Source organism: Orbicella faveolata, unplaced genomic scaffold, assembly GCF_042242905.1.
Source record: "Orbicella faveolata isolate gen_17 unplaced genomic scaffold, um_ofav_v1 contig_4, whole genome shotgun sequence".
Classification (NCBI taxonomy): domain Eukaryota; kingdom Metazoa; phylum Cnidaria; class Anthozoa; order Scleractinia; family Merulinidae; genus Orbicella; species Orbicella faveolata.
The window spans coordinates 2,154,758-2,169,760 of NW_028301569.1; the positions used below are offsets into that span (position 1 = coordinate 2,154,758).

A 15,003-nucleotide genomic window follows, 5' to 3' on the forward strand; every position below is an offset into this window, starting at 1 on the left:
TCTCCGCTTTGATCAAATCAATTACTCTTTTGTTAGAATATTAAAAACGTCCAAGTCCTTACCGCTGAGGTGATTGTTAGCAAATTAAACCATTTACCTTGTTTCAAGTATGTATTATATATGCCGTAGCCACTATGTCGGGTACTCTTGATGAGTAAATTTCCTCAATCAACTGCCTACTGTGTTTAACTGTACTTTCCAGACTAGCTGCCTCGGAAAACCTAACTTGCGAAAAGGTAGCCCTTTCTGAAAAAAGCTGTAGATGTTATTTTTTTGGCAAGGATTCTAGCGCTTTTTATATGGCAACAATTTTGTTTGAGAATCAAAAGCGATTACATTACGACAGCTTTTGCATTGTTTTTGAACCATAGACTCTTCAAGATCAAATAAGTTATCCAAAACACGATGTTTTTGTGATAACCATCTCTGAAATGCTCCGTAACGCTACTTTAATGCATTTTGAAGCGATCAGTTGAAAGTGTCCCTATTTCGTAACAAATAAATCTGCGGAGCCATAATCTTGAAAAGTAACACATTTTCAATGTGTTGCAACCGTTGAAACTCTCTCCTCTCTCGATCTGGGACCCCGGGACATGATTTATAGCTTTTTGGTGTTCGGCTTGCGTGAATGGAATTTGTTTATTCAAGTGGCCTGAAGGCGGCTCGTTTGATAGATGGGTCTGTAATTACGTGAAGTTCTTTGCAAAATCTCATTTGTGTATTATTAGTAGCCGGAAAACGTCGCTCACACTGCTCTTGTTTCAGCCTGTATTGCAAGGGAGTGTAAAGTGTTGGAGAAAAGATTCAATACCCGTAAAATTTGAGTACTCCCCAAGTGAGAAAAAAGTTTTGTGGTGCACTATCTTTCAATCTGAGCGAGTGCGTGTCAATCCAAGCCCAGCTGTTTGCACAAGCAAATGAAATTAACATCTGTACACTCAATTGGTTCGTTTTACACGTCTCATTTCATATCAATTATTCCGCTGTCAATCACTCTTTGGGAAGGCTGAAATTTGAGCCTCATGGATGAATCGGAGCGAATACAACAAATTTTATTTGGGTTGTATCCCGCGGCTTAGGTCCTTGTCATTTCACCGACAGTCCGCGAAGTCGACCAATCAGAGCGCTCGCTATTGTTGTTGTGACGTTCGTGGGTGGTCAGTTTCATGTCGAAAGTAGCATTCAATTTCAATCTGATGGTTTCCTCTTTGAGGCTTTATGAAAACTTTGCGTGAAGGTACACATTCTCTAATACCGACACCCCGCCAAGCTAAGGAAGCTTTTACCCAAATGAAACTGCCTGTTTGTTCGAAGTGCGTCAAAGAAACGCTTTTCTAGTGTAGTTTGCCGTGGGAAATGTGAAAACGTTGTGGATTTCAATCAAAGATGGCGTCCATTTATATTGTGAGTGCTTTGGCTGCAATATGTTTGGCGTTGTGTGGATTGTCGCGCGGAGAAGATGCAGATAGCCAGGCGTGTGTTACAGCCAAGCCGTGCATTTGTTCTGGAACAAGAGTTTCTTGCAAAAACCGCCAACTACAGGGAATACCTCAGGGGATTCCTTTGCAAACGACCTCATTGTGAGTAAAACGGTTTCTTGTTTTCTTTCTAGTTCTATGCCGTCTTCAGGCGAGTTGTACGCTCGCTCACCAGCGATTTAAAATCCCTTAAGTCAGTCCTAACGAACTTTTTTCGAGATCTCGTGTTTATCGGTCGTGATAAGATATTTCGGGCTACCCTTTATCTAAGGTGAATACTTAGTTATTTACGAATGGCAGTTTTTGAACTGGGAGATTTCTCGTGGTGTCACCTTTCAACGCGAAAAAGTCCGTGATTTGAAAGCGTGTTGGTGTAACGTTTACAGGTTTCCTTCTAAAACATAATGATTAATGGAAGGCGCTTTTATTTAATCGCGCGAGGGTTTTTGGTTCTGTACAATACGCTCAAAAAGAATGCAAGAATTCATCAGAAGGCATTGCTTCGAACGAAATTAAACACGTCACAGATATAAGCTTTCAATATGTCAAATCATCATGCGACAAGTTCTTCCGAGGAATTGCAATTCTGAGTTGCACGCAAGCTTATAAAACGATAATATTTTCTTTAAAAAGCCTGGTTATCGCTTCGAAAGGTGACCTGATTTCCTTGCCAGCGCTGAAAAATGGTAAACAAGTGACATATTGCCAACGAATCACTGCTGATACGTTCTTTCAACTGATAATGTGTCAACTAAACCATTTCTTTGAAAGGTTCTCTTCTTAGTTATCTTTTCTTCGCTAAACAAATAACTGCACCTTTAATAAGCTGTGAACTCGATATTTCCTTCAGTATAAAATAAATTTTGGTTTGGCGCTTAGAGAGGTTTATTTTAGGCGAAATGTGAAGGAAGGATTCGTTTGAGTGTTGTTTGGTTTGTGATCATGGGATATATTGACATTATGCACATCGTTCACAAATTATGTACATATTGGAAAGGATTTCCCGTCGCGTTTTTGCAACATGAATCAATTTATAGTTGTTCCTCAAACAGAGACTCTCATTTTTCGTTTCTTGGGCTTCTCTAGTGTCTATTTTCTTGATATTTTCGTGCGATGAAGCCGAAATAGATTCAATGGCAGATTTCCTTACCACGCATTACTCTACAGTCACATTATTCAATTATAGTCTGCAATATAAGAAATCAAAAGTAAACGAGGAAAAGGAATGATTTTTATCGTATGCAAAGTCGTGAATTCAGATCAAATTTTTATCGTGTGATCGTCTTGCAGCGGTACACGGAGTTAAAGTCAAACCAAAGACCTTTTGAATGAAAGTTTTCCGTCACCGATCAAGGACAATTGTTTCGCCTGAGACAAATTTATTAAATTAGCTACTTTGTTTTCTTGTGCTCTGAATTGTTTTTGTTTGCCTTAAGAACGTCATTCATTGGTGCAATTGTTCTTTCTTTCTGTGTTTGAATTTATTTAACAATTGGACTCAAAGCCAGGAGTTATTTTTTGATCATCACGCTTGTGCTTCTTAATAAACTGAACGTTTTTTTTTTCGCTTGTAAACACCTTTTCTCAGTTCCAATCCCGGGGCTGTCGTTAATTTCCTGTGCTTGCATATCTTGAGGTTTTTAGCAAAATCTCCTGCTGTTGTATTTATTCAAACTGCGTTTTCCAAAGAGCGTGATTAGAAATTCTAATTTTGTAGCAATCTCGACAATGTAAATGCAAACATGTATTGAGAGCAAAGGAAAGCTGGCGTCACTGCACAGTTTTTATATTCCTTTAGTTCAATTTTCTATCTCCAAAAGACGTCTAAAGTTCAATTGATAATCATAGGAGAGGATTAAGAATCTATAGATGCTGGGAAATGTGTTTTTTTATACCCCGAGGCTAGAAAACAACATATGCAAATTCCTCTCTAAATGTAGGCCCCCTACTGTTGAATTGGCGAGAACCTAGTACTTTGGCTATTGTAGTCTTACTTCACAATTTCAAATGGAAACCTGGGAGTGGTTATGGAAAATATTTTTAATCCTATCCATTCCAAGGTATTTTCGTGTTTATTTCTGTTCTGCTTTGGGTGAAAATGAACTGAAGATTAGCTTTTCGACTCTTGAAGTTCACAAGTCGAGTTCGATTGTTATCAATTTTATGAGATTTACAATCGCTACAAGAAATGTTATGCAGAACAGACTAAAATTCCAGGTGCTTTTAATTACGTTTTAGATACAAAAACCAAAGTAAAGGGAGTTTCAGCCATATTCGTTATGAGATAGACGTTTGTATATATACTTACGTGTTATTTTTGTCACTAAGAAGTCCCAAGTTTCAATTTAGTCGGCAAAACACAATTTATATGTTTTCCTTGGTGTTGAATGTGATTGTTTTGATGAAGAAAGTAAATACGATTTAATGCAACAATTTTTTTTTGTCACTGAAATGAAATGAATTTTATGAACAGAAGGAAAAACCATTTTTGGGTCATACATTCTCTCCACATACATACAGCGTGCGCCAGTTGTTATTCTCTCCAGCACAGAAAGTGAGCAGCGTCAGGTATTTAGAACTGCCGCGCATCCAACTAGTTTTGTTGTGGGAATTCTTGGAAAGACTGGTAAATGTTGTAGTTAGCATTTCATTTCCTTTCCACTACACTTGTGATCTGTACAATTTTTCTTTACAAATAGAATTGTTACAAGGATGCCATCTGCACTGCACAGTAACAACATTTTCCTGCTGGCATGGCTAATGAGAAAGACATTCTCTTCTCTGTGTGTTTTCAGATTACAGTTGTTGTGGACATTTTAATCATATGTGTTGCTTGTTACATGCTGATAGGAATAGATTAGGTGCAATCATGTAGAAAAGATGTGCTTTGTGAACTTTGTGTTGTAAAGTGTGCCCCTGCAAGGCTGTTAACACAGTAAAACTATCCATTGAGAAACCAAAGTCTGACATGGTGGGATGTGATTTTTGCATGAATTTGACTTGATAATAATTTGTTTTAGGACTAGTACATGGATGAGCAGTATTATTCTTTAGTTTCTAGTTCTTAAGAATGTGGAACCGTTGAAGTGAAAGTTTCAAAATGTATTTTGACCTGTTCTAACTTTTATTGAACTCTCCAGAATTACAAGTTCGTTTAGTATATGTACTGTAATGCGGCAAATTTATCAGCAAACCTTTGAAACATTGGTTATTTAAGTTGGTTTTTCAAACTGTGTTAGCCTTGGACATCTGTTAGCATGCGGATTTCAGATTTTCCAATGCACAAAATATAGTTCCAATACTAAGCTATTTCTCTAAAAGCCACAGGTTAAGAACTATGTAAGGAAATTTAAATCAGCATGCATTGCCTGCAAGTCATCTTAGAAAAAAATATCCAAAATTTTTAAAGCTTGATCTTTGTAACCCGTATCATGAATGTCTTTCTAATCGGTACTTATCCTTACTTTCATGCTGAACTGCAGTACAATGTGAAGGAATTATTTGCATCCTAAATGATGTTTTGACACAGTATTTTTACACAGAAACGTTTGGTATGTTGTAGTTGAGTATGAGTGTGGCTTCTTGACCTGTCAAGAGTGTCTACAACTTGTAGGACAATTCATTTCTAACATGTATCATTGAATGAACAATCACAAGGTGCACAAACAAGCAAATGAGCAATGTTCATGAACACCCATGGTCTCTGCTATGGGCATAGGCTGTCAGGCAACAAACACATCATTGTTAGTACCAAAATAACTTTTTTCTGGGGTACCTAACATTTGATCACAGATAATTATGTCAATTGGCATGTTCCATTCAGGCATCCTTTCATAGTTCTGTAAATCAAACAAAAAGAAATTTCATTTAACAATTTTAAGGAAAGGCTGTTGTTTGGAAACTATTGCTTTGCATCAAGTTGCAAAGAAATTACCCAGTGTAACATACATTAGGTGTTGCAGAGACCAGAAACGAGTTCAAAATTTGCTGCAGAATTGTTATTTTGCTTTTTCTCTTGGTCAGCTTGTCTTTGATAAAAGCGTGACTAGTTAATTTTCTTGTGTGGTTGTAAGTTGCAGGAAACATTACTTTCTGTAGTGACACACCACTTTTAGTGAATACATGAACCAATACTTAAAAAAAACAATTTGGAAGACAAGAGCCATTACAATTTTAACAATTTATTTCATTACATTTTGAGAAGATGAGCTAAGAAAGTAACTAAACAAGCCAAACTCTATATACATTGTACACCACTAGTTTCCAATTTTTTTTAGATTTTTCTCTCTAATGTTTTTTTTCAATTTATAGCAACACGTGTTATATGCCAACTAATCTACATTACACTAGCTACATCACAAGAAAACATGTTAAAAATCACGTTTGCTCCCAGTGCTGTTTTAGTTAGTACCACTTTCTTTTTTATCATAAAACATTTTACATTACATTACACTGTAATGCAATGTTCAAACTTTCACAGTACTAATGAAGATTTGCTTTGTGATTGTTGGAAAATAGCTAAATGATTCAGTATTTGATTTCAAAAAAAATTTGTTGGTTGTATAGTCAGCTCTTAGTGTCACAAGAAGGGAGTACTATTTATAGCTCCTTTGTTCAGACATAAACTGGTATGACTCTTCTACTGAACTGGCATAAAAAATGTTCACTATTCCAAAACCTTTGATTTGTTTTACTTCATTGCTTGATTTAAAACAAGGACCTGATGTACTTACAAATTTAAGTGAACAAAGAGTAGTAACTAAACTGACATTTTGGAAAGTGAAAAGAGTTATTGGAATGATCAAGGTAGATATTGCGTGCACTCTTATTGAAATCTCTTACAAAGAGTGACCATGCACCAACATGTGCATGGTGTACAGCTAAACATGTTGATCTGCCCATCTACCTTGGCTGTCTTTTGAAGCCGTACTGGAAGTTCTGTGATGTTTTTGCTTAAAATCACAATATTTCAGCTGACTAATTTGTATTAAGGAGGTGAGGGTGATGATATTATTGCTCATCAATAAATAAGTGACAATTGTGCACTTAGAAGGCTTTAAGTGCTGTTAACAATATCACTAGGTTAATATTGTGAAGAGTGTTAATCTGTAAAGCTCAGCTGTATGTATTGCCAAAATAGTTTATTCTGTTTCATGTAATATCAGGATCAAGATGAATGTAGTTAATAAATACCAAAATTAAATGCAAAATGGAATGTACATGTACAAGTTAGCATGTTGCACCATTGGAGACATCACTGTCCAGAAACCTTTTTTGCAGAAATCATTTAGTAATCAATATACAATATCTTTTGCCAAGATCTACAAAGATTTTATTCCGGAAATATTTGTAATATACAATATTTGACCACATCTTGTGTGTTCATAAATAAAATGTCTTATATGCCATTTATTTCAACTGTTTTTTACCACAATTACTAATTATTGGCCAGTATTAATGCTTATTCTTTTACAAGTTCATGAAGTTGATGGGAGTGATCAAGATAATTTTGTCACAGGAAGAAATGTTGATAGCCTATTTTAGAAGAGGTTAATTTAAATGGGCCTTCTGGGAAGATGGATTTGAATAATTTCTTTTTTTCTATGCACTTGTGTGCTGTAACTGCAACCTTATAGTTTGTTTATAACTATACACTATCCTTGGTGGTACATGTGGTTCAACCATTTTGTCTTGGTCAGAACTAGTGAGATCACAGCATTGAGTGGTGCACAACATCATAGTGAGTAGTTAGTGACATTTTAGTGTTAAGAAAAGATGAAATGAATTAGCAGGTTACATGGCTGTCAGACCTTTGTAGAGTCTGTACAAAAGTATTTTGTAAATGCTTTTATATATATAACTTAGGAGTTCTTGCAATTTAAGCAATTTGAGAATTTTGGTTTTTCAGCCACATAGTCATGAGACCTCAAGGTTTGTTCATTTACAAGTTTAGCAGTAAATCATATCATTAGTGGTGTTGTAATAGGATGGGTATTTTGACTCCATGAAAAACTCAGGCAGAGCTGATACATTGTCACTACTGTGGGCTATTCAGGCAACTGTATCATACATTGTCTTCATGTGTATATTAGTGTCTGGCCCTGTCACGGAACCACTTTACAAGCAGTAAATCGATTTGCTGTATTTATTAGATGTACAGCATATTAGAAAAACATTCAGTGAATGGCATGTTTGGGAGAGATTAATTTAATTGTTGTTTCCTTGTTTTGTGTCAGTTATCTTTAATAAGTATGCCTGTTTGAGTTTTTTGTGAACTGACAGCACTTTAAACTTTTTGCCAACTGACAGCACTTAAAATATTCAGCCTGTTTCAGACTCTTTTCTGCTCCTGCAATATGTTGTCATTTTGTGTTGAGATGGCTCTCAAGGAATGGCATTCAGAGTTGTTTTGCAGGGTGACATTTTTCAGCTGTCACGTGCATGCGGGCACAAATCTACAAAATGTTCCTGTTGTTAGTACTAAGTCGTTTATTTTAGGGAGCTCCTCATATATGCAGTTGTTAGTACTTAGCTCTTATTAACTGAGCTGGAGGTCTGTATGGGAGAATCTTGACCGAGGTCGTGAGTACAGACCAAATGCGGTGAGGTCTGTACACATGACCGAGGTCAAGATTCTGCCATACAGACTGACTTAGCTTGGTTAATAAGATGTTTATTACATGGGAAAGAAGAAAACTTTAATTTGTTTAATGTAACTGGTGTGCTGACATTTTACTCTTGAATGGCGATGAGCTTAACTTAAACCTGCCGAAATTTGCTTGTCCTCTTTACTTTTTTTTGTCATTAGGCGTTTTGCACTTCCATAAGTGATTGAGAAGAAAATAAAAGAAAATGGTGAACATTTTTGTATTTTAGTTTGCTACTTTTTCAACGCAAAATGAAACTGGTCTAGATGCCAGTCTAGATGGGAAAATCTAGGCCGCAGTCAATATCGATTTCAGCCAATCAAATTTGTGAATTTGGTAGTTCCCAGTCCTTGTGAAACACAGCCATACAATAAATGCAGATATTGCTTCAGGATTTCCTGTTGAAGTTGTTTATGTGGCACAGAGTCCATTGGTACTTACCAGATTTAAGTGTTAAGAAAAGCTTATTTCTTTGTTGTATTCTGTGAAAGTATCATTTTTAGTGCAGAGTGCACTATTGGGATGGTTTTGGGGGCTGCTGTTCGGTCAGGTGCTAACCTCCTTACACAATAATTTACTAACACAATAATTAATAATTTACTAACAATCATGTTGCATAGCTGGGCAAGGGAAACAAAAGTATCAGGTTACATACGTTGGAGTGAAAAATAAAATTGTCATATTTGCCACTTCTGTGTATTATTGAATTTAAAATGATTGCAACTCAGCGTAAAACATCACAATAAAATTCAAAGCCGTCTTGACAAACAGTAATTGTAAGTTGTTTTTGGGCCTTGAAAGAAAATACAAACATGAAACTTATGCAATGCTAAGATTACGTCCTATCAAGTTTTTGCCCGCTCATATTCTGCAAGGGGAAAAGGCCTAGTTGACTACCAAGGGAGAAAACGGCATGGTTAAGGACCTGTGCGACTACTGTATCAGAGCCGTAAATTGCACTATGCACTATCTGAAATTGTCTCACTAGTTTTGTCATTAGAGAAGTGCTTTATTTTCCTTTACTCTGTTGTAATTAACAGGTGTTAAATACAGATTTTCTTGGAGATTTCATTTAGTCTGGATGTTGATTTTTTTGTCCATATTGTAGTCACTGTTTTATATTGAGAACTCAATATTCTTAATGTCGCCATGCTAAATGAAAGGCAAAGTTAAAGATTTGTTTTTGTAATATTATTGTGCAAGGTACTTTAAATTTAAGACCTTTACATTCCAATAACAAATTAAAGCTGCCTATAACTGCAAGTCTCCAGGACCCGATCATCAAAGAAGAAAAAAGGGTGTCGATTAAGATAAGAACCAAGTGCATTTCTACGATATGAATGACATAAAGAAAGGAGACTGTGATATCGATTTTGTGGATTAGAAGTATGCATCACCCAGATAAGTGAACCCTAGGAGATAAGAATTGTGAATTGTGTGATTGTGATCACTATTCTGTTGGTTTGTAAACTTTACTCAGTGAAAAGAAACCATAAAAAGCTGTGTTTGAGCTGCTTGTAGGAGATTAATTTATTTAACTGTGTTGTCAGCTTGATGACATGAGTTTGGCAATGCTCAGTATTCTTACTAGTGCAAGGGTCTTAATACTAAGTAAATAGAATTTTCTTGAACTTTCTGAGCTACAAAATGTATTGTCAGCATTAGGTTTGTGTTGCGGCGACATAATATTTTCATTTCTTTTTTTAGAATTATTGTTTTGTCATTCTCATCATCAAGTGTTATATCCTTTTGTTTGTTTTCAGTGTGCTGCCAAATTAATTTCTGTTGTCTGCATAATGCTTAATTACTTGTAATCAGGGATTGGGAAGGCAAAACAGGCAATTGAGCCTATGGCCCGTCGCAATGGAAGTTATGGGCCATTTGTAAAAAGTTTGGGCCATTAGGGTAAATAAATGGGCCATAAAAACATTTTGACAAGCGATACTATGTGCCCATTTTGTTCCTTCAGCCTCCCATTGACCCCTTTTCGTTCTCCACTCATGACATTTGCTCCATCAGAACCAAATCCAGTCATCTTTGTAGGGGATATATTCCTTTTCTGGGCTTCATTTAAGATTTTTTGTGCTAAACCTTCCCCTGTGCCATTTTTGTACTTAACATCCCTCAATTAGACTAGGAGGCTTGGAAGCTTTGTCTTCATCATTGTTTTTGTTGTGGTGGACTCAGCGTTCATAGTGCAAAATGGCAACAATCTCCGAGTCTTGGACATCCAATTTCGGAACTTTCGCATTTGGAGGCATATTATTTGGCTAATTATAGCATGCAAAACATATTCAAGTCAGCTGATTCTATCAATGAAAACAGAAAGCACATGGATTGAGTGAAAACCTCATTTCCGAGCAGAGTTCGAGTAAGGGATCTGGGACGAAAACAAAGCGAACACTTTTATAGCGTTGATTTAGAGCAAAGGCATCGTGATTTCTCACATGTTTATTCATCAGTACTAAAACTGAAAATATCACAAATGAAAGTCCTTCTCACAAAATAGTGTATATTTTACTTGCTGTTTTGTGGCTAGGATGCATTGCAGGCCCAGTAAGTACTTCCAAAATGCACCATTTCATAGCTTTATCTGCCATATGCGCATGGCACACAGCCTTCCCAATCCCTCCTTGTATTTGCATTTTTGAGAGGTGCAGAGCTGAATATTTGATTTGGCAATCCATGTACAAACATAATGTCAGTCAGAGTTGTAAAGCCCCCTTAATTAGTCCATTGTGACATAGTTCAGTACATTCATTTGCATGGTGTATTGATATGTCTCTGTATAGGGATGATGGAAAATGTTATAAAAATAATTTTATATCAGTTATTGACTGCTGTATTGGCCCTGTACATTGTTCCTTTCACTCCTGTGGGAAATATCATAATATTATATATGTAAAATGGTACTTATAGAACCAAAGACCAAACATATAACACACCATTTGAAAGGTATTGTTTGTGGAATACCATAAATCAATCCAACACTTGTAGAGAAAGTCACAGCTTGAAGTGAAAAGCATTCAGGATAAAAAAAGAAAAGTGTTGAAAATTTTGTTACTTCTATAGTTGGGGTATACCTCTGAACTATAGCTTAATTTGCAGTTCTTTATATACAGATCTCTACTTTACCTTAAAAGTATAAGAGGGAAAGAGTTGTAAATGAAGTCTTACATACATGTAAGAGGGGGTGTGTGATTCTATGCAAATTAAACCTTTTGCCTGTTCAAATATTGAGGAGGTAATGGCAATTTTGTACCATTAAGTAACGCCCTGGCTAAGAGTGATAACACTAACAGCCATGGAATATGCGGAATTTCTTTTTTAACCACAGATAATTGGCTTAAGTCATTAAAATACGGCATTCTGATTGGTCTAAATCAGTAGTTACCTGAAAATACCACGAGTTTTGCTGATTACAGCCCTGAAAGCCCTGACAATCGGTCAAAATCTATTGTTGTGCAAATTCAGGGAAAATTTGTACGTGGGCAACACGAGCTATTATAAAACAAAGATGGTAACACGTGGAGCTCATATGTCACAGCATGGTAGCCATCTTGTGAAGAGCAATTCTTTGCATGTTTTATGAATTTTTCATTAGAACGGTAGAACAAAAACAGCCTAGAATTACTCACGACTTCAGAACAATTCTAAAGATTGTATTCATGAAGATCAATAATCGTGATCTTTGGGGTAATTCCTTGAGGGACCTCTCATTGTGTTGTTGTTCCTGCTGGGTATGTGCGTGGATTTGCCTGTTTGATATCAAGTGCCTTTGGCTTGCAACTGAGGAGAGAGATTTTCAAAATCAAAGAACTCTGTACTACAGACACTGCTAAAATTAGGCAGAGTGACAGAAGATTTATATCCGTTGCCAACTGGAATGTGAAGTAAGATTTCTCTCCTTTGTAAGTACATTCACGTCACGTTCCCGCGAAATAATTATTTTGTTTTTGCTGTGCCAGGCAGGAAAAATTGAAAAAGTAAGAAGTTATTCCACAGAAAAGAAAAGGTTATTTTCCTCTCTGCCCACTTTAATCAAAGAAATTCCGTTTGCATGCGAAATTTGTGTGGCAAATAAGCTTTGTATGAATGTTTGCTGTGTATGGATAATGAGAATTGCACAAAGAAAAAATATCACCATAACTTGCAGTGAAATGGCAGTCACTGGACATCAACTGATATGGCAGTTTTAAACAGTAGTTGCTACAGTTTATATGAACTAGGGACGCAAAGGAGAGAAATACACTGTAGAATCCCACAGTAGAGTCGCAGCCAAGTATGTTATGTGAAAACAACGATATCCTGTTAATTTAAGCCAAGCAAATGGCCTCTGCATGCTCCAAATTTTTATAAAAACCATTTGAATTTCGCGCTAATGTGATTTATCCAGTAAATTAAAGTAGCTCAGATTAATTTAATTATCAAGTTTCTGCCCATCGGCTACTAACGGCTCCAGGAGCCGCGGCCCTATTGTTCTCGCTATTGCTCTTAGCCAGAGCATTACTTAAGGTGGTTGCCAACAGTATCCAGCTCTTTCCAAGACTTGGATTTTGATTGGTCACAATAAGCACTTTTCATCAGTTCATGCTACAATCATGGTACTAAAACTGCCCAATCATGGTGAACAGATTGTTATCATTTTTGTGACACAATAGGTTACCATAGTGACACTTACCTGCTAAAAACATCCTATTTTTAAAACAAAAATGTTTTTTTTTTAAGATTTTAGAATTACTTAAATGACAATGGAAAATATGGTTATTAACAAGTGTCATTATAGTTCACTTTGGTCCTGTCACCCAATACTTTTGTCCCTATTGTATCAGTAGAGAAGAAAGGTTGGGTGCTTCGCAAATGTCAAGTTTACAAATTAAAATTAACACCTGCGCCAAACAAGTGACCCCCCCCCCCCTCACTGTTTCCTCCACTCTGAGTTAGTAAAACATCAGTAATAACACCCAAGTTTGTAAATTGAATTTTATGATTAATGTATTACATGCACATATGACATTGTTTTTCCTTTTTCTAGAGATTTAAGTAACAATGAACTGAGAACCTTGGATGTTTCAAAACTTTCGAGACTTACAAATCTTCAGGAGCTGTAAGTATTTAGTTTTTATTTCAAAATTTATGCTCTAAATTTTCTCACTGATTGCTAGTTTGTGTTGAAGAGGCAGTAAAACATATGAATTAGTCAAATGGCCATAAATTTAGATGGCTTTGTTCCCTGCTTATTGTTTCTTAATGACACTAAACTGGACAAACCCCCAAGTATTATACAATTTTCAAGTTATTAGGCTCAAAGCTCTATATTAGTGCAGATGGATGACAACTGTCATCATCTATTATGGTAATTGTTCAATTTTAGTAAAATTTTTAAGCTAGGATTGATACAATGTAACTTGATTACTGTGAGAAAAGCACAACAAGTCTTTACGTTGCTTACCACTTGTTCTTTCAGGCTTCTTCACGAGAATAAGCTCAGGGATATCCCACCATGGCAATCTCTACCATCCTCCCTGACTCGATTATCACTGTAAGTAGTGTATTTACCATCATAAAATGCTCAAGGAATTTCATGCACCCCGACCTTGGTAGTCAGATTGAGTTAGTGAGGATATTGATGATTGATGTTGGTTTATCATGAATATCAACACCATTCAATGGAAAGAAAGTTTTCACAACAGTTTTTGGAAAATTTCTCCATGACTAAACTAAACTAAGTTTCAGACATAACTGTTTTTTGTGATGATAAATCTAAAGCCCTTTCATAAACAGTGTGTACTTTTTTGGTGGTTGGTCTTTTTCAGTGAGAGAGAAGTGGCTGGGTAAATTTTAGTCTTGTGCTAGGCAGTTGATTCAGCAACTGACTCAGTTTTCATATAAGATCATCATACTCTCATCATTTAGCTGTGTACATCAGTGATGGTACTTAGTGGACGCACTGAAAGGACTTGCCTCCTCTTACCACAAGCAAACAGGGATAAAACTTTTGATTCAGAACGAAATGTGCTGTAGAACACCTAAAGTTGGCTAACTATCCCAAACATTCTTCCAATTTGAATGCATGTGTATTACGATGTCCCTGAACTTGTGAATTAAACACTTTATTTGCAATCAGTGTCACTGGCACAATAGAAATGAAGCTTCCGCATCATCTTTTCATGTCCTGGAATCAAGGACAAATACAACTTGATAGATGACGGGAGCACTGGACTAATCAAGATGTAAACCATGTATAACTAAACATAATGATTAATATAGATTTAACCAAGGCTAAAAGCGGAGCCCCTGGGTCGGGTTGTTCAAAGCCTGATTAAGCTAACCCAGGATAAGTGAGAATTTTGTTTTGATTTTTGTAACTTTACGGTAAGGTTTTCTGTTTCTGTTGTTTGGCCTTCTGGTTTGAGTTTGAATAATCTCAAGGTCTTCAAAATACACAAAACAAAAGTAGTGAAAAACATTTGTATAGAAGACAAACTATACTTCAGTTAACTTTTATAATCCTGGGATAACGTTAACCGGCTTCCAAACGACCCGGCCAACAAGTTAACCTGATACAAGGCTATGATCCAATTGAAAACCAGAACTTGGTCAGCGGTCAACTGAAAAAAAAGTATGTGACCTTGATGAGCTCTAAACTTGAGCTGCGATATGGTCACGTGATACTGGTCAGGGGATACCTTGTTTTGACAGGTGTCAATTGACCATAACATGGATTGGAGTATGGCTGCCATCTTGCGCGACTCTTAAGTCGTCGTTGTGCGTATGCGCCCACGAGGAATACTCATAGCCATGATAACCATGAGAAAATCAATTCATGGCTTTCCTTTTCTTTCCTATATGGGTATGGAGCTCTGCTTGGCAGCCTG

At 36.4% G+C, this 15,003-nt stretch overlaps 1 protein-coding gene across 1 annotated transcript in view; it reads left to right on the top strand.

Annotated features, from left to right (window-relative positions):
• Nucleotides 1–1,112: 1,112 nt before the first annotated feature.
• LOC110055353 (uncharacterized) overlaps nt 1,113–15,003 on the top strand; it is a 37,401-nt gene continuing 23,510 nt past the window's right edge. Inside the window, exons 1-3 of the mRNA XM_020761738.2 lie at nt 1,113–1,580; nt 13,161–13,232; nt 13,593–13,667. Coding sequence (XP_020617397.1) covers nt 1,387–1,580; nt 13,161–13,232; nt 13,593–13,667 — 341 coding nt within the window. The 5' untranslated portion in view covers nt 1,113–1,386. The remainder of the gene's footprint in view (nt 1,581–13,160; nt 13,233–13,592; nt 13,668–15,003) is intronic.